The 26,821-nt window shown below is 30.8% G+C and overlaps 1 protein-coding gene across 1 annotated transcript in view; it reads right to left on the reverse strand.

Moving 5' to 3' along the window:
* The window catches only part of Mat89Ba (nucleolar protein 6 Mat89Ba), a 121,806-nt gene that overhangs the window by 15,549 nt on the left and 79,436 nt on the right, over positions 1–26,821 (reverse strand). Inside the window, exons 15-20 of the mRNA XM_085812505.1 lie at positions 25,356–25,476; positions 22,639–22,793; positions 18,688–18,851; positions 12,969–13,121; positions 4,875–4,972; positions 433–644 (exon numbers count right to left, since the gene is read on the reverse strand). Of these exons, the coding sequence (XP_085668631.1) occupies positions 433–644; positions 4,875–4,972; positions 12,969–13,121; positions 18,688–18,851; positions 22,639–22,793; positions 25,356–25,476 (903 nt within the window). The remainder of the gene's footprint in view (positions 1–432; positions 645–4,874; positions 4,973–12,968; positions 13,122–18,687; positions 18,852–22,638; positions 22,794–25,355; positions 25,477–26,821) is intronic.

Consider the following 26,821-nt stretch of genomic DNA (forward strand, 5'->3'; position numbering starts at 1 on the left):
TCATTAAGAGCTTAGAAGTGCTAGAATTAAAATTTCAGATTTATTAATAAAAAATTTTGGCTCATTAATGTCCCTATTAATATTTTTTTAGGGTTTTTAACCCTCCCACATCTCTGCAACGGTTATTTTTAAGAATATATTTCTACTATCTGGTGAAATAAGTAATTAACTTACATAATGAAAGAAGATTAAAGTCTTTTTAACATTTACAATCCCAAAATCTGGCTATAAATGGTTGCAGTTGGGAAAGACAACAACATTCAGACAGACATATAAATGCATAAAGCTCTGAATATATAAATAAAAAATTTTAAACTGTGAATGCATGTGTTTCAGCTAATATATATCAGTAATAAATTATGACAAACATTTTTGAAAATGCAAAATGTACACACATTGACATTTTTTAATACGTGAAATTTTATAGATTACCTTAATATCTTCACTTTTAGGACTGTTCAATATTTTTTCCATAGTTTCTAAAGTGGCTGTGGCTAAAATCCTTATCCTTTTAAGTATTAAAGCTGTAGGTGCATTTTTTGTCCACATATTTCCTCTTTTGTCCAAAGGTGTTGGAATTACTACAGCAGGAAGAGTTGATCGCTGAGAAGTAAACTCTGCATGAATTTCCTCTATTTCTTTACCTTTCAAAATTTCACACATTAGAAATTTGAAAAACAATTCTAAAAAATGTTAAAATAACTCAAATGAACGGCACTGAAATACATCTATGAATGCATACAAAAAGTGTATATGAATATTTATTTATGTTGCCAAATGCAAGTGAATTTAAAAATTGCTATATAATGCTCTTCTTTCACTGCTAATCATTTAAAACCTTAGCAAGCTGTTATCTTTTTTGGAATTTGAATGTTTATATTTCTTTAAATATCAAGTTGCTTGTTAAGTAAATACCATACAGCTTAGCATGTCCCTTTTCAGCACATAATTTAGAAACTTCTGATTTGTGGTAGCAACATACATGGTATGAATAGATAACAAAATGCACTGTGAAAACAATAATAAGGAAAATATAGATTGTAACTACTAATTTCTTTGAAATATAGACCATAACTTTTATGAAATATTATTCTTATGCGTTTTTTAACCTCTAAACACTCCCTTCAGACTTAGTACAAGCTATGCATTTTCCTCAACATGATTTTTTAAAGATGGATTTAGTTAAAAAAAAAGGGGGGAAACAAAAGAGGGATGATATAAGTAAGCTCGATTTCACAAAATTAGCTGCTAGCACTCTTTACTTGGGACAATGTCTGATACAACTTATTAAACATTTTTCAGTAAGGATTGCGAAGCTTTTTGATACCTCTCATTAGGAATCCTCTTCTTTTCTTCATTTGGGTCAAACTTCCTTATAAAATTAGACAGTTCCTGAGCTTTTTTCAACAATTTCATAACGTCTTATATGTTAAAGACTCATTATCTTTTTTGCTATGACTGCTTCTGCCATCAGTAGGTGTTATAAGATAATACCGATTCTTCATTTGTTATCCAATTCTTGATTTGTCATTTTATGATAATCCTTCGATTTCTCCTTCTTTCGCCTCCTGTTGCTTTTGCTATTTGTATGATTTCCTTGGCTCCATTTCCGATTGATGGATATCCTTTTAAGTTGTTGATAACTTCTAGTCAATGTTGATATCAGCAAGCATTTATTATTGGTTAATTCACCCGTTTCCATGCGAGTTTAATCCTTTTTATATGATGCCTAACATTGAATTGCTTATAAAATGCCAATAGTGTGTCATGCTTCCCATTCTACATTTATTATTCCAATTATTTGCAGAGATGTAAGCATGCCTGACATCATTATTGGCTTTGAATGTTTTTATGATTCCTTGATCCACTGCTTGTGTTAAAAGAAGTAGTGTTTGGTGGAAGGAACAAAACCTCAACATTTGGATGCAATGTTGTGAGGGCTTCAGGACTGTATCTTGGAGCATTATTGAGAACAATGAAAACTCAGGTTCAGATGTTCTAAGTAATGTTTGACATTTTGAATGAATAGATTTTCAAACTAATCATTTAAGAGGACCATCACAACATGGCTGATGCTGCGCAGCATACCATGTTTAGTTGAAAATTTCACATTAAACAAATTAAATGAAAAAAATTAAGATAATGCATTTACTAAAAATCGCTTTCCACAAGGGCTTGTTTCGTTTTATGTGATAATACTGCAGCTATATATTTGTATAATTTACACATCAGTCTGTATATTAAAAAGAAGAACTGCTATTTTTATTTAGATTTTCTCCAAAGGAATTAGAATATTATGTGTAGATTTGAACATATATTTTGGATACAGGTCTTCATTGTGTTCATTACAGAAAGAGCAATTAGAGATCCTACACTATTAAAATGCTAAATAAAAGAAACACTATATAAAGCTATTTATTCAATTTAAAAAATAAAAATAAAACTTGCATTTTTATATAAACACCCATAAAATCATTTAATACAATGCATGATTATGATAGTATCTTTTAAATTTCTCAATGACTGAAGTTACATTAAAGTTTTTTCCATATGGATGAAAACGGTGTTATGGCACCCATTTTTCATCTTTACATGCTACTAAAGATTATTAATATGAAAATGTTCCAAAAGCCTTCAATTAATAACACACCATTAAACTACTTATGAGTATATATTATGTCAGTTTTTATATGATACTAAAGATTATTAATATGAAAATGTTCTAACAGCCTCCAATTAATCACAGATCATTAAAACCCATTTCACATTGGTACACTGCTAACAAAACTTAAATATACTAAATAAATGCTTGAATCTGTACTAAGCATCATTATATATCAATAATTCATATTTATATTAATTTAAATGAATTATACTTTCAAATAATGCATAAATCATCTGACTATAATATACAATGTAGCCAAAATAAAGGAAAATTCCTTAAACTTCCCAATAAAAAAACTCTGAAGATTTTGATCCCATCACTATGCAAGTGAGGCAATTAGCAATTTTGAATAGTATTAAAAATCTAGTTAATTTTGTCGTTAATAAAAAATGGGAAGTTTCATACGCATCAAAGGGATTGGTTACAAAAATGACATATATCCCAAGATGGGTAACATTTTCTTCTTTGAAAAGTATCACAATTAATCATTTTTCTTTTGGAAACAAAATAAGAAAAACCACAAAAGAAGTGAGAAAAATGGACACATCTGAAATCAAAGAGTTTACATAGTTGGAAACATGCCTGCAATGAACTGGTACGAATTTAGTTTGCAATAAGATGCAGTAACAAAAACTTCAGACATGTCTCCTAAAGTTTTGCAACAATAGGAAGGAATGCGAGTCAGCGACCAGCCACTATCGGACTTTCTTAGTATCCTCGAAAGAAGCAAACAACATTGCCAAGTATTACAACATACTTTGAAATTGTCAGGCAGTTCCAAGATTAAAGGGCACAATGTGAAAATGGCAAAAATTACAGAAAAAGAGCACTCAAATCTTTAAATAGAACAGGAGGGACATAAGCATAAATAATTATCATATGTAGTGTATGTAATATTTGCTCTTTTTGGTCTAGAGATAACTTTAAAAAGTTTCTAAAATTCTGTTTAGTTAGACGGAACGTCGAGATGTTGGGAGTTGAGTTTGCGAGACTAGTACAGTCAAAAGTCGTTAATCCGGACTTGTCGGGACTTCGGCGATTCCGGATTATAGATCATCAGTTTAAATCTCGTAAGATGGCATGCACAAATTCTAAAATTAAAAATATGAAACTGTAATTTATGAAATAAAGAACAATTATGATCTAAAGGGTATCAAAATTTACAAAAAAAGAAGCTTAATATTTATTTGTTTACTTTATTAAACATTCCTTTCAACGTAAGTTGTTTCGTTTTATGTGATAATCATACTTTTTCTTTAATTATATAAACAGACATGATTTCTTGTTCAGTTACAAGTCCCGTAATTGCTGTGCCGAGAATACCGACTAACTTGTCAATCGAAATTTTTTCGTTTTCACTAACCTTTCTGTCACCTTCTTCATGTCTTTATCCATTCTTTACAGCAATTCCACTTTTTGTTTGACGGACATCGAGACATACTTTCGTTTTGTAGATCCTTTGGGAGCTCCAGAATCGGAAATTGACATAATCGAAAGTTCAAGTTTACTTTTATAAAATTGCTCTTACAGTCTGCAAAAAATAATAAGCCGCATCCAATTCGAAGATTAAGGAACAACGCAATCATCAACATTAACTGAAATAGATAATTATATAATTTTAACTTGCACCGTCCGTTAAACATTAAACGCGCATGCGAAAACGTATTTTACACTTGCGTACACGCATATGCGCGTAAACGCCTATGCGCATGTGTCAACGCGGCGTATGCACAGAAATTTTTTACCTTTGAGGTCCGGATTATAGATCATTCCGGATTATGGGTGTCTGAATTAACGACTATTGACTGTACTTTTTTTTTAGATTTTAGACTATACGACTGAAATTTAATAATTCTACAGTTCCAGATGATTTTGGTCTTCAGTACAGCTAGTTACCTCAAAGAATTGACATTTGTTTATGCTCTAAAGTGAATTTCTTGAAAAGTTTCAATGTGCATTTCCATTTCCTAGTTTAGAAAAGAACTGAAGTAATTTCAATGAAGTTGCAGGATGCTTCATATAATACTTCCATGAAAGTAGGAATTATTCCATATTTATGATCAACAGCATTCTTATACTAATAATAAGAGAACAAAATACCTTGGAACATTAAATAAAATTTTGTATATCCATCCTTACTTTTCTGAAACATTTTTACTACATTTTGAATTTTATATTAACAGCATGTGATCTTACATAACAGACTTACTTTGTAATTCATGGTTCAGGTTCACAATTAAAGGAGTCATATTCCAGTCATGAGATATCAGCAATGAAAGAAACCGAGAAAATGCTACCTGAGGAGAACTAAAAAAGTACTTTTCTTTTAGCAAAGCAGAGCAGGATAAAACTTGCAAGAAAAATACATAAATAAAGGACTAAAATATAAGTTCACAAAAACACATGCACTAAACACGCAATAAAAAACTGAACTAAAGAATGCAAAATTACTGCAGAATTGAAATAGTATAATGTGGCCTAAAGCAATTAAGAATACAGTCAAAAGTTGTTAATCCGGACCCGTCGGGACTTCGGCGATTCCGGATTATAGATCATCAGTTTAAATTGCATAAGATAGCATGCAGAAATTCTAAAATTAAAAATATGAAACCGTAATTTATGAAATAAAGAACAATTATGATCTAAAGGGTATCAAAACTTACAAAAAAAGCTTAATATTTATTTGTTTACTTTATTAAACATTTCTTTCAATGTAAGTTGTTTAAGTTGCTTCGTTTTATGTGATAATACTTTCTCTTTAATTCTATAAACAGACATAATTTTTTGTTCAGTTACAAAGTTCCGCTGTTCCAAGTCCCGTTAATTGCTGTGCCGAGAATACCGTCTAACTTGTCAATCGAAATTTTTTCGTTTTCGCTAACCTCTCTGTCACATTCTTCATGTCTTTATCCATTTTTTGCAGCAATTTCACTTTTTGTTTGATGGACATCGAAACATACTTTCGTTTTGTACGATCCTTTGGGAGCTCCAGAATCGGAAATTCTATTTGACATAATCCAAAGTTCAAGTTTACTTTTATAGTATTGCTCTTACAGTCTGCAAAAAATAATAAGCCGCATCCAATTCGAAGATTAAGGAACAATGCAATCATCAACATTAACTGAAATAGATAATTAGATAATTTTAGCTTATACCGTCAGTTATACATAAAACGCGCATGCGAAAATGTAGTCTGCGCTTGCGCACATGCAAATGCGTAGTCGTAAGAGGTCTTACGCGCACGCGTAAACGCCTATGCGCATGTGTCAACGCGGAGCATGCGCAGAAAGTTTTTAGCTTTGAGGTCCGTATTATAGATCATTCCGAATTATGGGTGTCCGAATTTTTTGACCTTCTCTCTGAGAGTCTCAACTACATTATTTTATAAAATTTACTTTTACTAAAAGTGTACTTACACAGAGATCCAAAAATCAGAAGACATTTGAAAAACTTGTATTTCATTGAATTTTTAATAAACAGTATATAAAAGCACTAACATGCATGCTTAAAACAAACCCATTTTTTTTTCAACAAATTTCACCACGTATATTTTTAAATTACACCTGCCACCTTTGTACCCTATACATAACAAACTCATACTTAATATTGTAAGAAGACAATGATACAAAAATTGTACACAACTTGTGTTATTTCAGTAACTTTTACCCCCCCCCCAGACCACAGACCACCCTTTTTATTTATAAATATTAATCAGGTTTGATCTGTGAAAAATAAAGAGTTTTAGGAATAAAATTTTTGATTTTGTTGTATCATACGAAAGCAAAGACTTGCTGAAAACTTACAACAATGATCTTCATAGATACATTTAACAGAAACGATTCGCACGATGCAAATTTTGTGTAATACTTAACATGACTTTATTGAGTAATCATATGCAATAAAGTAAACCTTCTCATGGCTTTTACCATGCTAAGATGATCATCTTTGAAAAGTGAACAGTATTTCTAGAAACATAAACAAACACAGGATGGAATATCACCACTTAGTGCTGACCACTTCCACAGAAGGTCAAAATCAACTGCAGCTATGGGTGATTGTTTAGCGAAGGTTCATTGTACAGCAGAGGCTTGCTTATCCAACGTTCTATATATCGGTAATGAGAATTGTAAGTTGTAAAAGTGGTCCAGGTTCTTTTCTTTGTTGTTGCTTCCAACTCTAACAGCAGCCAAGTGGTAAAGTTGCTGAACAGTGGTAATTCAATACAGGGTTTGAATGCTGGTGAATGGGCTCACTGCATGGGTATTTTCACGGTTTTCTCCATGTGTTTCTTAGAACGTCCTCCACAAATGCATCCCTCCTCTTGCCATAATTAAATAAACCAAATCAAACAAACCCAACTCTAACACATGGACAGCCTATCGACACTATGACTCACATGTCTGTTATTCAATGCAATGCAGTTTATCATTATATGCAGATCGATTTATCATCTGTTACAATTTATACATATGTGCCTGTATGTGTATGCCTAATTTGACAAAAACTGTTGTTGTGTTTAAAAGTTTAAATTTATGCAAGTACAGAAAAACAATGACAATGAAAAGAAAGAAGCCTGTTGTATCGATGAAAAAAAAATTTGAGGCAATCAAATAACTGGGCAAGGGAGAGACAATGCAGAAGGTAGTTAGCTGATAAATTTGGTGAAGGGTAACAACAGAAGAATGGAAAAGGAAATGAACAGAAATAGAAAAATGACATGCTAAGAAGAAAGAAAAACAATGAAAAAGTATGATCATGAAAAGGTGTATGAAGCTTTACATGTTTGGTTCACTCAGTTCAGCGACAAATGTACTTCAGGGCACATTTTATACCAAAATGAATCTCATTTTTGTAATAATTTCTATAAAATCCAACCAGATTTCACAGCAACTGTTAGTTGGCTTGACCAATAGAAGAAACACTACAGTATCTGTCAATTAAATGTTTAAGGTGGGAGAAAAATCATAATTTTGAAAATATGGAAACATTCAAAAATATTTTAGGAATTACAGAAAGGCCTAATGGATGACAGATTAACTGCGATAACTCGGGTCTTAATTGCAAATTGTTACTTAGTAAGAACCTTGCAACCAGAAATGAAATGGCAGCCTCTGGCTAAAAGCAAAGTAAGGAAAGACTGACAATTTTAGCATGCAGTAATGCTATAGCAACCTGAAAATAGACCTTGTAATGATTGGAAAGTCAAAAAAAATCTTACAGCCCTTAAAACCATTTCAAAAAACCATCTTCCTGAAGAATGCTGTAGAAGCACATGAATGAGCAGTGAATTTATCCAAGCTTGGTTCTTTAATGAATTCATTTCTACAGCAGAAATATTTTTGAACATTCAGGCAATGTTTCTGCACCCTCCAAATTTAAGCACCACAAGTCAACCTATGGATCAGGGCATTTTAGAAATGATAAAAAGGAATTATCACAGGAAGCTACTGTCTACAGCAATAAAGGAAACTGAAGATGGACAAGATATGATTGAAAAGTTGGAATGCATCAATGTAAAGAATGTTACTTATTGGGGTGTACGTGCCTGGGAGGACGTAAGGTATAACAACAATTGCCAAATCATAGAAGCTGATGAAAATATGAAAATAGAAAGCATAAATGAAATTGAAGAAACCATTCTACCATTAGTGCAGCATATTCCTGGATGTGAAAATGCATCTTTGTAAGAAATCACAAGGTGGATGAAGGATGATGATCAGTATGAAATAACTGATGAAGAAATTGTCACTCTTGTCAACTGCGATGAAAATGAAATTGAAGATCAAGATTAAGCACCAACTGTTCAGCCATGCAGAATTTCACATAACGATGGAGTTAAGGCTCTAGAAACTGCAATTAAATATATTGAATAAGCTACAGGAATACACATAATGAAGCTGCAATGATGGTGAGACTTAGCCACGAAGAAATGGCATTCGTCAAGAAAGCAAATCATGGTCAAAGATTTCTTTCAATCATCACAGGACTGAACTTTTGAAGTACTGTATGTAACTTCAGATAATTCCCGTTTTATTCTACATCTGATTACTAGGCTTGCAATGTGTAAAATTATAACATAGTTTGATATTCAACAGGCCTTTTTCTTTACACCTCCATATTATCCGACATTTTCACTTACTTGATGTTCTGCCTGTCCATTTATGTTGGATAAGCAAGACTCTACTGTAGCTAAGTAATCCAACTATAAAAATTCAGAATTTTTTATAGCATATAAAAATATTATCATACTTTTAAATCAGGAAATTTAGCTAATAAACTGCCCAGACAGAGTTAAATGAACTGATAAATTTTGCTCAATGAAGATGCAGACAAACATAAGCTCCTTTCATACTTTTAGAACTTTAGGTTGCTCTCACTTTCCAATAAATAATTGAAAAAAATTAATTAGGAAAATACAGAGAGATAAAACAGGTACTGTGTTTTAAACATTTTAATAATGTTATCTTAAGTTATATATTTGTTAGTAAATATTTTTAACTTTATTATCCATGGTATATTGAAATGATCAGATTTTGAAAGATATTACTGCAACTGGTAATGACACAAGATGACTTTGGAGATGAAAGTAATGTAGATGCAGATGACAGTGAAAATATATGAAAAAAAAAATTGATTCACAGTTCAGAAGATGAATTATTAAAGTAGCGGTCTTCAATCAGTGGCTTGTGGGCCACGAGTAGCCTGCTGAAGGCATTTTAGTGGCCCCACATTTGAATTCGAAGAATTTTTAAAAATTTTGATTTCAAGAAAAATCGCCTTATCAGCTTTTTGTCGGGGGGGGGGGGGAAAGTTTCTCTTAGTCTTGATATTTAAAACATTTTATTGACATGCCTGATATTATTTGAGATAAAATTTTCTAAAAATGACAAGTTTTTCAAAAATTTCACTTTATCATATCATATGTAATTTTAAAAATTAAAATTTGGCTACGCATAAAATCTCAATTCCTAAAAAGGGTAGATTCTTATCTTTGTTGTAAAAGTGATTTGGAAGCTGAATATGGTGATGCTGTATATAACGTGAAAGTATGTTGGTTGAGCCGAGGAAAGATGCTTTAGCGCCTGTTTTCTTTGAAGAGTTCAACAATTTATGAAATCTAAAGAGAAATCTATTCATGAGTTCAATGATGAAAAATGGTAGAGAGACTTTGCTTTTCTTGTCGATTTTACAGGTCATCTGAATTACCGCTTACTAGGAAAAGATCTACTTGTTCATAATCTTTATTACTTTGTTGCTTATTACTTTATTGCTTTTGAGATGAAATTAATCCTGTGGGAAAATCAGTTGCTAAATATGAATTCCACTCACTTTCCAAAATTGATGGAGAATGTGAAGAACTCTACAATATGGAATTCAAATAATTATGTACAATGCATTTCAAAGTTGAAAGAGGAATTCAAAAGCAGATTTTCCAATTTTCGTGAAAATGAAATGTTCATGAGAATGTCGCCATTTTCAGCAGACGTTGGAGGTGTTCTGCCCGAACTTCAATAAGAATTTATAGATTTACAGTGTGACTCTGCAGTAAGTTGCAAGTTTCTTGAAAATCCAACATTAATTGATTTTTATTCAAAGTACGGTGACCGAAGAAAAATATCCAGGAATTCGATAACATGCACTCTTCATGTTTTCTAACTTTGTCAGTACCTACATATGTCAACAACTTTTTAGTGAAATGAAAATCCTAAAATCAAAAACAAGAACATGGCTGACAGACAGACATTTGGAGGAAATTTTACAAATTGCAACAACACAGATTAAACTGGATATTGAAGCTTTACTTAAGCAAAAACAATGTCAAATTTCAGATTAAAACCAATTACCATCTTCCACCAGTAATGTAAGTTTTTTTTATTGTGAATGCATTTTGTAACATCGTTCTGTACAATCATCTTTATACTTTTTTTTTCATAGTTAAAAATGTTGCAAAAGATTAATTCGATTTCCATTTGACTTTTGGGAACCAATGTATATATATATACACAAATACGTAACACTATCTCTTCGCTTAGAATTACTTGTAGTCTTGCAAAACAAACCTCCCCTTTTCATACAAATTTTCTGAATACACTACTTTTTGACAGACATGTGGCCTGCGAATCTTTGTGAATTTATTGATGGGCGAGAAAGGTTGAAGACCCCTATGAAATATATTAAAGGAATAAATATATTTTTCATTAAAAAGCTTAAAGAATAATATGGAACAATTCTCCTTTACCAAGGGCCAGCTGTAAACCTTATAAACTTTATGTAAAAGTTATCAGGTGTAGCAGATATTAGTAAAATTTACATGAAGTCCTTTTAAATGCTTCATAATACTCAAAAACAACATATTGATAGTGTAAAATAAAGCATGAACAAGATGAGAAATAAGAGATCTTGTGGAGTTACAGGCATTTAAAGCACATATTTGTAAATGAAGTAGACACAGTTTGTAGTGTGATGAGCATAAAGTAATTCAAATTTATAAAACACTGCCTTGGGTTTAATCACTGAAATATTACAAAAATAAAATAAAATATATTTTCAAGTCTTCAACAAAATTATAAAGTTTCTCAGTTTATTACATAACTCATTACAATGAAATTAAACATATGATGAACACTTTGTACTTGAAAGAGTTAGGCCTTATGTTATATATTGTTCGATGTTTTCTCAAACCATACTTATGTTATGTAATGTCCTAAGTTTTCTCATCTTCTATCAGAAGAATCACTCAGACCAAAAGTTTACGCAGATATCAGTTATATGCAAGTAGGTTAAATACTGTGAGCCCTTAACTGCAACTCATGCTACTGCGTCAGCAGACGCAAAATGCTGACTTGGGGTTGAAGTAATCAATGTGAAAGCAAGATTATCAATGCGCTATTATGATCAGTGGCTTTGAAATCCTATTTATAATTTTTGAAGTAAATTATCCCAGTTACCTACTTACGTCCAAAAGACACTGACTTTTGGGTATTACACAGGCAGTTTATCCAATTACAAATTTATGTCACACATAGTGCAATATTTTTTTTTTGCAAATTTTCTTTAGTTTGAACTGTAAGTTGTTGGATCAATAGCTATTTATATAATTCTTCTATTGTTACTTGTACCACAACAAGCTTCATTTGGTTTCATTTAAAATACATGATTCAATAATTATGCTATCAAAATAAACCATTTGCTTGAATTTTGAATTTTGCTTAAATAAATTTCAGATTTAAATACTTATTCTCTTTCTCAGTCATTTTATGAATTTTTATTTTAAACTACTAGTCTAATAAAAATAATTACTTTCCAAGTTAAGAATTTAAATTGCTGAATATAAAAGTTTAAAATTCATATTATTAAAAAATTTTGGCAGACAGAACAGCTTCTTAAAGAGATTAAAGAGATTAAGTTTTTGGATACTTGTTAATTATCCAGTTTTTTACATCATTAAAAATAATGCAAGTGATTATGATTCCTATAAGTATTCAGCAAACGTAGAAGCTGTTCTAGATTCCACTACATAGATGAAATTTTATTTATTTTCCTTTTCCAGTTAACGTTCTCTTTCCTAAAAGAAGGTGAGGATAGTTTCTTTTTTTACTCCAATGTCAACTTTGATTTTAAAAGAATTAGCCCATACACAAACAATACAGCATGTGCAGTGTATATTACCATTTGTCTTAGAGTTCATAAGAACGTAGTGACAAACTACAAAGAATAATTGTTTGACGGCATTTTTGAAGCAAACGTCAAATGATACCCAGTGAAAATAATAATAATAATAAATTTTGTGAATCTGTATTTAAGTCACTATACACCATTTTTATTACAAATTACAAATATCAGATGTTATTCTATAACTAATTATTAGGAGACCCATAAACATTCGAGAACATACAATAACAAAATACAGATTGCACAAAATATATTCACATTTAATGCAAGAAATTATCCTTATAAATTATTTAATGGTTATATATTCGATGTAAGATTTGAAAATGAGCAAATTGAAATAGTAAATATATATGAATTCAGTTACAAATATATAATAGTAAAAATTACACAGTTCTCATTTAAGCACATAATGAAAGACAATAGTCTGATATTCAGTTTGTCTATTACAAATTTATATAAGTATCATTTGAGTTTAAAATGTAATTTCAATTACCATAACTTGCTAAAATGCATAAATATTAGAGAAATTTTGTAAATATTTTATGGAAAAGCAGAATATTTAAAAATAAATTTTCATTACATACCAATACAATCAAAATATTTTAATCAACAATAATTATGGAAAATTTACCATGGACATGTGTATGGCTCAGGATGGACATAAATGTAAGCCATCATCAGTTCAATAGCAATGTCATGTATATACCCATGCTTCATTTGTGCAGATGCCCATCTTTTTGCCAAACGGCAAGCAGTACCATACGTATTATGTTGCTGATGCAAGCTAAAAATGTACAATAAAATCATGACAACCACATCAATCTTACATTTTTTTATACTTTTCTATTAGCAGCGCTACCTCAAAAAGGCACCAAAAGATTTGTCTGGTAACAACTATTTAATCATGAAAAGTTTTCAAAACAACATTATGATAATTTTGCTTTAGACTGGCAGCTGCATTCGGTGATTTTTTGTTAATGCCTTTCCGAAGTGAAGCTGCTAATGGGAAAATACCCACAAGCAACAAAAAGCTAAAAAGTAATATTTGAAAATAAAATTTGCAGCCTAGACCTTCCAAAATATTAAGTTGGTATTTTATAAAACATTTCAAATAAAACCTTTTCAGTAACTTTCATAAAATATTGACTTTTTTTTTTTTTATTTGTATGTAGTCCTATAATATTTTATTTCAATTTTGAACTCTACAATGCATGAATTCTTATTTTCTACTAAAAGTAAGTAAAAGATGTGCAAGATAATACAAAAAGTTTTAAATGCAAGTTTTTTTTCAGTTAATTAAAAAAGAATTATTACGCACTATGATGTACTCGCAGAGTTGCCAACTCTCCCGATTTAAGCGGGAGACTCCCGCTTTTCGACCGCTCTCCCGCCAACCCGATTTACGATATATTTCTCCCGACTTTTTCTTATTCTTAAAATTTCTCACGACTTTTATGCAACTTGGCTTAATACTTTGTTATATGAATAAAAACAAAGTGCTTTTGTATGTCTGAAAGCAATTGAATTATTCTACATTATATCTGAAACAAAACCTTGCTAATCAGATAGCTTCTGCTTTGTGAGTGAGAGCATTATACGTATCCAGAAACGTCGTTCTCCAATGGGCTTCGAGCTCCACTGCATGTCAGCTGGCATATATTAGCCAATGAGGACTAAGTAAGTTGTTATTTGGACGTGCTTTAGTTATTTTTTTCATGTTGTCCAGAGTTGTGTGAGTACACGTGCCTTAGGGAAATAGTTTTAGAAATTATCATCTTTTGCTACGTCTGCGAGAAAGTGAAATCCAGAGTTGCGTGAGTACACGTGCCTTAGGGAAATAGTTTTAGAAATTATCATCTTTTGCTACGTCTGCGAGAAAGTGAAATACTCGTGTAGGTTTCAAAAATCGTACACAGTTGACTTTCATTCCATTATTTCCTCAAAGAAATGTAATAAATTTGCGATGTGTACCGCCCGTCGTTGCGATTTTTCGATTTCGCATGGTGGAAGGGCGGATGTTCTCAAACATGTACGTACGCAAAAACACAAGGATAACATGAGTTGTTTTAAAAAAAAACGGAAAATTAAATTTTTCTTCGGAAACAAAGGACCAAAAAGTTATTAATGCAGAATGTCTGTTCTCTGCCTTTTTACTGGAGCACATCCTGCCACTGAATGCATCGGATCACGCTGCAGCTTTATTTAGAAAAATGTTTCCCGATAGTGAAATCGCTAAAAAATACTCAAGGTGCAAGAATCAAAACAGGATCAATTGTTAAAGAAATGGGTTTGAAAAATAAATCTTCAGTTATTGATAGCATTAAAACAGCTCCTTTCTGCCTCTCTACGGATGGAAGTAATAATACCGATTCAAAACTGTGTCCAATTGTTTCTTTTTTTGATCCAGAGTCTTCAGAAATTGAGTGCAGTTTACTTTATGTTCCTACTTTAGAAGGACATTTGACAGGCTTTAATATAGCACAGCTAATTATTAAAACTTAAAAAGAAAATGCAGGCCCTCTGGATAATTGCTTAGCACTTGGTGCCGATAATGCACCAGTATTGGTAGGCTTGGAAGACTGGTGTTGCAGGCATCTTAAGAAAAGGAAAATTCAGATTATGAGGTGCACCTGTCACCTCTTAAATTTAGCAGCTGAAAAAGGGGCAGCTTCTTTACCCATAAATGTGGATGAACACATGGTTGATATTTATTATTATCTTGAAAGGAGTTCTAAAAGGAAGGAAAAATTGAAACAATCCATCCAAGTCTTCATTCAAGTTTTCTAATTGTAACAGCTGCATAACAGCAGTTTACAATTAGAAAACTTGGATGAAGTTATAAAATCAGCTAGGATTGACACCCAGTGGAGTTTAATTGGAAAAGTGAAAGGTGCTGATGGAACTGTAAAATATAGTGAACTGTCTAGAATTGTGTTACCATCTTGACAGTTCCCTATAGTAATGCAGAGTGCGAGAGGATTCTCAGTGTTACGAAAACGAGGACTAAATTTCGATCTAATATTAGTGATGACACATTCGAAAAACTTTTATTAGCGAAAACAGGCCTACGTGGTAATTGCTGTGAATAAAATTATGAAGTTTCTTTCTTAAAGAAAGCAAAATCTGCCACTGTTTATAACATTTGTACGAAAACTAAAGTGTCTTTTTTTTTCCCCTTAAACGATGAAAGTAATAAAAATGTTTATGTGTAAGGTATTTTTTTGTTGCTTGCATTTAAGAATTAGTTACTATTTAAAGTTAATTCATTATTAAAAACTATATTTTTATCATTTAAAAAGTCTTTTTAACATTGTGAAAAATCTCCTGATTTCTTAAAAAAATCTCCTGATTTTTGAGTGTCATAGGTTGGCAAGTATGTACTCGATTACACCGTGCTATGTTTTATTAAATGAATGCCTATGAAACTGAACCTCAGTATATTTGATGCAGAAATTGAACAAGTATTTTTAATTATAAGATATAGATATTTATCTTATAATAAAAGTCATGGACAAGGGTCTATTATTAGATAAGCTATGGCTTAAATGCATTTAAAAGTTGAAAATTTAGGTCTGCAGCATATCAGAAGGAATTTTACCTTTCTCTTTCTTTATAACTTTTTTAGTTTAGATCAGGGTTTCTTAATCTGTGGGTCGCAGGACCTGCAGCAGGGGGTTGGCAAAAATTTTAGCAGTTTTGATATTTCTTTAACTTATTATAATAATTTTACAATTACCAAATATTTTCACAAAAATGTATCTGAAAATAGATAAAGATAAGACAATACAGACAAAGAAAAAACAAAAATGTTTTGACACATTCTTTTTATAATAAAAACATTCATCTTCCTTGCTTTGCATGTGACGCTGTCATTTCGTCTGTTACTTATTTAAAATTTTCATTATTCTATGTCTTAAAATTAGAAATTAAAGTTAATGACTTGAACTGCAATAGTATATATTATAGTATAAGGAGGAAAATTGAGTTTCATTCATGCACGTGTCGGAATCACGCAATACTTATGGAGTCCCACAAAAGGTCGCGAAAAAATCTCAGTGATAAAAAGGGGTCGCGTCTCAAAAAAGTTTAAGAAATCCTGTTTAGATCATAGGTTATGCACAAGCGATGAATTTGCTGCACCACTGATATGAACACTCAATCAGTGCAACAAATTCGAACTCACATGAAACTTGCCTAAACTTGAGGTGCGCTAATGCAAAGGCACAGTAATGCATGCACTTTCTGTTGAACTCTATCCTTTTGCTTGAATTTTCTGATGACCATCATATTTTTAACGGCCACAGGAACTTTTATCTTGTCAAGTTCACGCTCATTTTTACATGTCTCACTGCTTTCGGCCTTGCTTATTGCTTACATGTTGTAAAGCCTACTTTATCGTTCAGGCTTGTTCAATTTTTAAAATTTATAATTATTATTATCTAATTGATTATGAAAAAGTATATGGGTCTAATCGAAGAAAAAGTTACTTGGCTGCTTTTAAAAGCAAGATATGCAAGTTCAAACAAGAATTATAGAAAATGAATAAGAATTAAAATATCTTGTAGTTCTGGTATCATAGCCTGGCATGTTTTGGAAGTCAATTTAGAAAAATGCACAATAGGGCAGATACAAAAAGGGATTATCCGTGTCAACAGTTAAATTTCACCTAAAAGCAAAAGTAATTGCTCAACAAACAGGCATTAAATCTTTATTAGAGTACTTTATTGGTGTTTCATCATCATGAAACCGAAAAAATTATCTATCAGGACTAAAACGATACTGGGAGAGAAGCTTCTTGGGGAAGGGGGAAGATAACTCTTTTGGATTACACATTTAGGAAAATTAAAGAACAACATTTGAACAGAAGGTAAATAATTAATACAGATTAAGTGCCCGTTACTTTTGACTGTCCTCCGAGCAGAATTATTCATTCAACTGGTGAAAAACCTATTTCTGTGTTAACAAGACTTCTTTTACTTGTGTTTTGGGTTCTGCCACCAATGGAGAGAAGTTAATCTCTTTTAATAACTTTCAAAAGAAAAATAGTTCTGAAAGGAAACTTCTTTAAAAAACAGTGAGAGGAATGAATGTGAAGCAGACTCCAGTCCTTCACAAATTTTGGACAAATGTGGAAAAGCTTCATTTCAGGAGGTTGCCTTGCGGGTTGATAAAGCATAAGTCTGAGCTGATATGATAGTAACAGCTTTCATTAAATTGGAAATCACAGAAACCGAAAACTGGCATTGAAAGAAATGACCCAAAACAGAGTGATGAATGTGACCTCGAAGTCATTTGTTAAGTTTATTAAATTCTGGGGGGGGACTCTTTAAATCCCTAAAATAATAATAATAATAATAATGATAATTTTAAAAAAAATGTGAAAGGTTTCAGATTTTAAATTACGTCCAAAGGGACATTTTTTTTTAATGTTCTGTGTGTTAGCTTTATTTATTAAATATCATGTTCTTTGCACTTAAAGCATAAAATTCAGTTCAATAGCAATGTCACAAAATAATTTTAAATTGAGGATATCTTTAGAATTTCCGATACACACCCGCTGGAGTTAAAAAGGTCCCCCCCCCCCCCGCGCCGCCGTAGAGTGTTGCCATTGCTCGCTTTTAAATCGTTGAGTTTGTTAATCAAAAATTCGTTAAAGTTTTACAAAATATGAAATCGATAATAAAACAAATTCTAAACTTCATATTTGGTCTTCCACATGCCCATATTCATAGGATGATTACGTCATTCAAAATTTGATGGCTATATTTACTGTTGTTTTATCACAATGCAAGAAATAGACATACATTTATGCAGATTTTTCATTATTTTCTTCAAATATAATGCAAGAAAGTGAAACGGACATTTGTAGTGATTCAACGCAAAACGAATTTCATGTACAAAGCCCTTTTGGACTAAAAAATCAGCAATACGAACAATTTTGAAAATAAAACAGTTAATTTCATTTAAATTTTTTTCAAATATAAACTAAAGAAATAAACAAGTGCTGTAATGGCAATTTATCACTTACACATGATTAACAGAAAAGTACCCATGTTTTTCGCTAAGACTAGTGGATCCCTATATAAGCCAATTCCCATAACTTAGCTTTAGAAAAAGTTCCAAAAATTCTCAGCTTCTACATAGAAATGAATGGTAAATAAATATGTGCTACCTTTCATATTTTTTACACAATTAAAAATTAAAATATCCTTATAAATTAACAATAAAATTAATTTTATTTAACTTAGAATAAACAAATAATCCCAATAATTCAAATTATGGACATCTGAAAACTACAAAATGCATGTCTACTGTATATCTATGAAATAAAATAAGTTCTGGAAGTTTACCCATGAAGAACACTGTTCAATTTGGGAAGAACTTCTGTTGACACTTCCAAGTCATGAGATTCTTTAGTTTCTTTTATTTTAAGAAGTCCATTTGGCATTCGAATCTGCTTCAATAAATATATCTCTTTGTGGCATGCTATCTCTAAACGAAAAACATAGCCCTCCTAAAACAAAAATAATTAAAACTTAGATAAAATCCTCTTATCTACCTTTTAAAAAGAGCCATATAAATAGAGTTGCAATATAAAAGAAGGACTTAGTTATTCCATATTTAACATATCAGCAGCTACGTTATCTTTGTTGTCATTACAATTAAAATCATTAAAAGATTAGACTGCTCATCAAAAGCTAAGTCACAAATATAATTATTCAGATTGTGACTTTTGTCATTCAGCAAATTTCTTTTCTTTTCTCATTACTGCCTTTATCTTACCAATTTCTAAACATATCTTGGTTCTTTCTGATTATTTGCATTCCTTCAAAAGTATTTATGAGGCAACATACTATGTTGTCAAAATGCATTTTTGTGGCAACCCAGATATGCATGTGTGCACGACCCTTTAACTTCAACAGCCATTTTTCTGATTAGTGTTTGTATGGCAGAAGGAGTCAAATGCACATGCATAATTCACATTAACTCTCAAGTTAAAATGATATGAAAACTTGGATATGTAAACTTGGAAATCAAACAGTATTTTTCAAGCTCAGTTTTTAGCAATAAAAATGGTCCTAATACAAATGGAATTTTACTAAAGAGTAGAGAATGCAAAAATTCACATTCCCTGATTATGCATTTCTTAAATGATTAAATTTAATGGAAATGTAAGGTAAAAAATTGCAAGCAAACTGTTAGGATACAAGATGATGATTTTCTGAAATTATTTGATTTTTTTAAAGTGAAATCTAGTCACTGTGAACAAGGGGAAAACAGCACAAAAAATTTCATAACGATTCTTGGAAAAGGTAACTGTTATATTATGGATGTCCCTTGTTCTTTTTCTTTTTCTCTTTCATGTAACTTTTAGTGTATCAGCATTCTGAAAATGTATCTTACCTTTCATGTTTAGCTTGACAACAATTAAGTAACTTTTTAGGAACAGGTGTGGGTAATCAGAAAGTACTATGTTTTATCAACTCTGTGTTTAAATATTGTTGATAATAATAATACAATAGAACAACAACAAAAAATTTCCTACACAGAGTAGATAATCACCATCTTATGTTACGACTGTGACCGATTGAATAAAATAAGAAGTTGATAATTATTTAGAAATTGTGAGCAATGCTTATGGTTGAGTGAAGGAACAGTAAAAGATTTCTATGCTTACTGTATTTTTATTAGCGGTTGGCCCAATGAGAACTCTTAAGCTCTAATGAGAAAAGTCAGAAATGGGCACATCAGATTTTCTTGTATGGCCTTTTAAATTATACACATTTTTTGCTGCATTTCGTTTAACCTTATTTCCTCAAATTTCATTACAGATATACTTCTCACTTAATCAATTCAGTTTTCAATTCGCTTCATACATAAAAACTCAACACATCTTCATTTAAAAAATAGCTAATACAAAAAAGCTAAAATACCAAATACAGTTAAAAACAATTTTTGTAATTAAAATTAGTTTTTACACCAAAACAAGCAATTCAGCTAACACACAAGAAAACAAAATTTTTGGTGCAAAAAAATTAGTAACTTTTAAATAAACTTTTTTAATAAAGTTAACTTTTGGTCCAACTGGGCAAAAAGACTCCAAGCTTGGTGCACCAACTGACTTAATTCACTATGCTATTAAGAGTTTCAAATGTAAACACCACATTAGACCTAGCCCAACTTGACTTTTAAATTGTTCATAATTCTACAACTCTTGCATCTAGATTAACTAAATTCATAAAACCCTTAACAGGAAGATAACAACATAATTCAACTACTTATAAAGCAAAATATGCACAATATACCAACACATAAGAATAAAAAAGAGCTTTCCGAGCCATGTATGTGGGTGGATGTCTCGAAAAAAATCCTTTCTCATTCCATTTTACAATCCATTTTTTGGAAAAAAGAGGCCTTTAGTATGTTTGTATGCACAGATGATATGGGAGAGAGAGAGAGAGAGAGAGAGAAAACATTCAAATTAATTCGAGAGCAGTCAAAGTAGGTATTTTCCTAGAAACATACCTGAAATTTTTCGTACTTATAATACAGTCAAAAGTCGTTAATCTGGACTCGTTGGGACTTCGGCGATTCCGGATTATCGATTTTTCCGGATTATACAGTTTAAATCTCGTAAGATGGCATGCAGAAATTCTAAAATTAAAAATATGAAACCATAATTTATGAAAAAAAGAACAATTATGATCTAAAGGGTATCAAAATTTACAAAAAAAAAAGCTTAATATTTATTTGTTTACTTTATTAAACATTTCTTTCAATGTAAGTTGTTTAAGTTGCTTCGTTTTATGTGATAATACTTTCTCTTTAATTCTATAAACAGACATAATTTCTTGTTCAGTTACAAAGTTCCGCTGTTCAAATCCCATAATTGCTGTGCCGAGAATGCCGACTAACTTGTCAATCGAAATTTTTTCGTTTTCACTAACCTCTCCATCACCTTCTTTATGTCTTTATCCATTTTTTGCAGCAATTCCACTTTTTGTTTGATGGACATCGAAACATACTTTCGTTTTGTAGATCCTTTGGGAGCTCCAGCATCAGAAATTCTATTTGACATAATCGAAAGTTCAAGTTTACTTTTATAAAATTGCTCTTACAGTCTGAAAAAAGTAATAAGCCATATCCAGTTCGAAGATTAAGGAACAGCACAATCATCAACATTAACTGAAATAGATAATTTTAGCTTATACCATCCGTTATACATTAAACGTGCACACGAAAACGTATTCTCCACTTGCGCACACACATATGCGCAGTCGTAAAGGTCTTACGCGCACGCGTAAACGCTTATGCGCATGTGTCAACGCGGCGCATGCGCAGAAAGTTTTTAGCTTTGAGGTCTGGATTATAGATCATTCCGGATTATGGGTGTCTGAATTAACAACTTTTGACTGTATTTCCTTTACTTTATACAAGGAAGTAAAATGCAGAAAGTTTTTAGCTTTGAGGTCTGGATTATAGATCATTCCGGATTATGGGTGTCTGAATTAACAACTTTTGACTGTATTTCCTTTACTTTATACAAGGAAGTAAAATGCTTTAGCATCTTAATTTACAGTTGCAAGAAAAGAGGGGAGGAAAATCAAGGGTTAAAATAGCATACATCTGAGTAACAGCATGGCTAGATTAGAAGTGCTTTCAGTGATTTAAACACTATCATATTCTTAAGCTATAACTAAATGAGTGATGAAATATCACAAACAGAAAGACAGAATGATGAAATTTCAAGAATATATAAACTGATTACAACATATTCCATAACAAAAAGGAAAAATGAGGGGGAAAAGACACGAGTGATGCCATTTAGGAATGGGGAATACAATCAGAAATTATCTGTTTATAGATGAGTACAAAAAACAGATTAGAATTTGAGCGATTATGAAATGATTGAGAATCACTGAACTATAGTGTTGAACACATCCAGTTTATGCTACCTGAAATCAAATGCACTAAGGGGTTGAGTACGAGGATACAAAAAGTTTGAAGGTCACAATGCTAGAACAAGGTGAAAAAATTTATTGTCAAAGGTATAGTATAAAGTTAACTCTCAAATCATCACTTCATTAAAATTTTAATCTAAAAGCATTTTAAGGGCTTGGAAATTACTGATAAACTCATGTAGAAGAAGAAACGAATAAATTTCTAATAATTAAGCAATTTTCCATACTAAAATTAACAAATCAAATATGATCTCTTTTTTTTTTTATTTCAAAATAGTCACATTTTTAATATGTTATTAAAAAAAACTTTCATGAAAGTTTTCTACATAAAAATATTACCTTGAAAATATCTACATGTGTTAGAAAAGGAACAGAAACTAGGGAGCACTGGGACTTGACTAACTCTGCAATTTTTATATAAAATGCAGCTTTGACCCTTTTAAGAGCATCTACATCACTAGGCCACTTGCCACTGCCTTCCAAATTTAAAATCACTGAAACAAAATGAATTTTATGAAATTACACAATTGAAAATTAAATATCTAATGTTACATATGGAAGTCTTCCTTACAAAAAAAAAAAAAAGTATTTTAAGAAATGTTCTAATTTTAAGAAGAAATCTATAAAAATCATAAAAATATATTTTCCTTTGAAAGAAAGTCACTGACAACTAAAATCTGTTATAGAACAAGTATTAAACATAAATTTTTACATCTTATTTCTAATGCAAATACAATACAAAGTCCGAAATCCGGACGACCATTGTCCAGAATAATCTAAAATCCGGACCTCAAAAACACCAACAATGTTTTCTCGTAGGCATGCGCATTTGATTTCACCCTCAGCACTTAATAAAATATCTGGAGAGTCCCGATTCTTAATTTCACTTCAACACTAAATAAAATACCTTGTTATTGAAGTAACAATCATTTTAGTATAAATTTGCAGAATCAGTAATTTGGCTCCATTGCTGAGTATCTGCATGGCATACATCTCAAACTGTTGAACTGTAGCCAACCTGGCGAATCATTATTTATTATACTTTCCTTTCATCACTGCATGTATATCAAAACATGCCAAATTGAGTAATGACTTATGTAGCGATGCCTAAACAATTTATGTTAGTAATTGAATAATACAGAAGTGTGGTAATCTTTTATGTTGACATTATGCTTGGTGATGATTACAGATTTAAGTTAAATGCGCTAAAAATTGTTGATGGGGAAAAATTTACCAAAAATTTCTTTCCATATGCTAAAAATAGATTTTATTGATGATACTTATACGCCCAAAGATTACATTTAGGGCTATTTGAATTAAGAATAGCTGATTTGTTATTCGCATAAACCCAGAACCAGCGCCAAGGCTCGTAAGGTGGCACTAGGTCACAGAATTTAGGACCCACAGAGACTGCATCAGACGGTAAGATATCTACTCTTACAAATCAGAAACACACACAGAAAAAAATCTTTTGATTACAACCACAAAAGCCTGAAAAAATCTCACTGAAATCTAATTCACCAGCAAAAAAAAATTTTTTTTTTTTTTGTTTTTTTTTGCCAGTTTTATTCTTTTAAAGATTATAAAATTTTAAAATCTTTATAATTTTTATTGCTTTTTACCCATATTGTCATTTTTTTAACCACTTACTCTGCATCTGCTATGCAATAATTTACATTTGTATTATATCATTTATTTTATTTATTTTTACTTCAAACATTTAGGCAATATAGCGTAAAACATATTTGTTCTTTAAGAAAATGAATTCACATTTGATTTAATTTTAAATTCAAGCTTTTGTGCTTCTTGCAACTCAACAATTATTAATTTACATAATACTGAATTGAAATATATTTGTAAATAAATAATTTAAATTATATTAATGCACTAAATTGAAAAGTATTACAATCTACAACAGCAAAGGGATAAAATATTGTTAAATGAATCAAAAATCATATAATAATCAAATTTATCAATTAGTATTAATTATCACATATTTGATTTCAATAACAGTAAACTTCCATCTCTAACAAAAAATATATTTCTGAAGTCTAAATTTTTCTGAACTATGGGGGGGATGCCATAATAGCCAACATAGCAGTAATCAAACTCTTTTAATGGCTCAGACAAAGTAAGAAAGTTATAAGAATCATAAATTACTACATCTCCTCGATATCATTTATAGCCATATATTTCAAGTTTATTTAAATGTTAATTTACAACCTTCATTTCACTGCACAATTTTAATATTATCTTTTAATAATTAACTTTTAATAAATACATGAAAAGGTTAGCAACATTTAAAATCACTATAGAAAATGGAAATAAAATTAGTCCATGGAATAGAAACTGCAAATTCTGAAAATAGTTACAGTGAAAATTCATTGTAGCAACTACTATTTTAACTTTAAGTGAAGGTAATTAAAACAGTGTATGGAAACGTAATTTTTGAAATGAAAAATCCACTTTAAATAAGACAATTTTAAAAATCAATTAAATAAAAACTACTCAATGTGCATTCAATAAAATTACAATTTATCTACGTTATCAGATTATATTCAATAATTTTTTTTTTTTTTTTTTTTTTTTTTTCAGAGGAGGTGTAGAACTCTGATTTCCGTTCACAGTTCTTGCCTCAGACTTATTACAGACATTTTAATATCCTCTCAATGAACTGTTGAATTCGGCAAAACAACATTTCACTTTTTACTACATGCCTCTTGTATAATTTTATCTGTATTTTGCTTTTAAGGAATATGTTAAATATAATATAATTTTTTTTATCCAAAAACATATTATATGATTAGATTTTCTAGTGAATATTCTTCATTGATTTGACTGTCATGATCATATTTGTTGATGACATGCATCCATTCTTTCAAATGATATCACAGTTTTTTTTTCATAGAAGACAGACTTGTGACTTCTGAACTAATTTTTGATACAGAGTTACTTCAAAACTTAAAGAGTAATCATATGCTCAAATTTGAAGACTAAAAATAAAAGTAAGAAAAAAGTGATACACTCTCTTCATGCACATAAGAACAAAAACTGACCTTTCAAAGCTGGAACATAAGGTGGAGCTTTAAGAGAATTTTCTTTCAGTTTCACGATATTATCAGAAATGAAACAGATCTTCTTTTCGATGGTATATTCTGCAGAGAGAGGTGGGAAAACCTAAAAGAAATATAAAATTATCAATAAGCTTAATATGAAGAATATTTAGTGATTAAGGAATTAAGACAAGCAATGATCTAAACATTGTTCTAAAATACTTTTGTATAATAGGCACTTTCACTGAAAATTCTTCTACACAATATTCCAGACTATGCTGAAATAAAGAGGTTCTTCACACATTTTTTAGACGATTTAGTTTTGCTGGGGGGACACACCTTTGCTTGGGGGAGGGAATTAAATGCAACTATATTTTTGAAAACATAAATTATCGTCTGCTACCTGGCAGTTTTGTTTTCATGCAAAATGTCGCTTTAACGAAGAAATGGATGGAATGCTATGCTTATGTTCTTTCTGAAGAAAATTATTTATATATAGTTATTAAAAAATGTTGTGAAAGCTATGGTTTTTCGACATTAAAGCTATAATAATGTTGTCAGCAATAAAGAAAAAACGTCAAAATTTAGCTGATATGAAATTCCAGTTATGTATCCAAGGAGAAAACTGAATGTTGCAAAATTAAAATATTTAATTTTAAAAGAAAATCTGCCAAGTCAAAGGACAATTGCAAAATCATTAAAATGCTCAGTGTCAACTGTAAACAAAACGATGAATGCTGATTTGAATCTTGAAAAGGCGGAAAAACATAATGTACATCGTCTTTTCCACTTAACAAGCAAACTTTTTGAGATACATATATTTTTTGCTACAAATTTTTTAACATTACAAAATAAACTTTTTAATGTTATAATATGGATTTATAAGGTGTTTTCTGTATGTTTCATAAAAAATTATATCTCATTTGTTTCTTGAAAATACACATGTATTTGTAATAACTATATTTGCATAAGCTTAGAGGCATGTACAGAGATAACATCAGAGCTTGGGGAACTGGACAGTTCTCTTTTGTATAGATCAAAAGTCTTCAACCACCATAAAACACCATTTAAAAAAAAGGGGGAGATCTACATGAGAAAAGGAAAATCTACATGATCTACATGAGAATAAATTCTCCTTATGTTTCATCACATTTACCGCAGTTGGAAGAAGAATTTAATTTCATAAAAATTAAGTTTTTGCATACTAATACTCTTGCAAACAATAGATAAAAGTGGTATTGCTAATATTAAAAGGCATTTTTCCCAAAGATGTTTCAGAGTTGCTACTGATACAAAATCAACTATCAAAGAATTCTGAAAGAATCACTTATTCTTCTTTGCTTGTGTTTTATTAACCAGGCAAGGGTAGTGATATAAGATCATAAATTTACCAGTAATAAGACCAGTCTCAAGTTTCTTCATCATTCCATTCTGATAGCCAGCACTTCATTGATTACACTGTTACTGGG

Source organism: Stegodyphus dumicola, chromosome 1 (assembly GCF_044657685.1).
Source record: "Stegodyphus dumicola isolate Sdum_Otavi_A_Nest chromosome 1, ASM4465768v1".
In the NCBI taxonomy this organism is placed as follows: Eukaryota; Metazoa; Arthropoda; class Arachnida; order Araneae; family Eresidae; genus Stegodyphus; species Stegodyphus dumicola.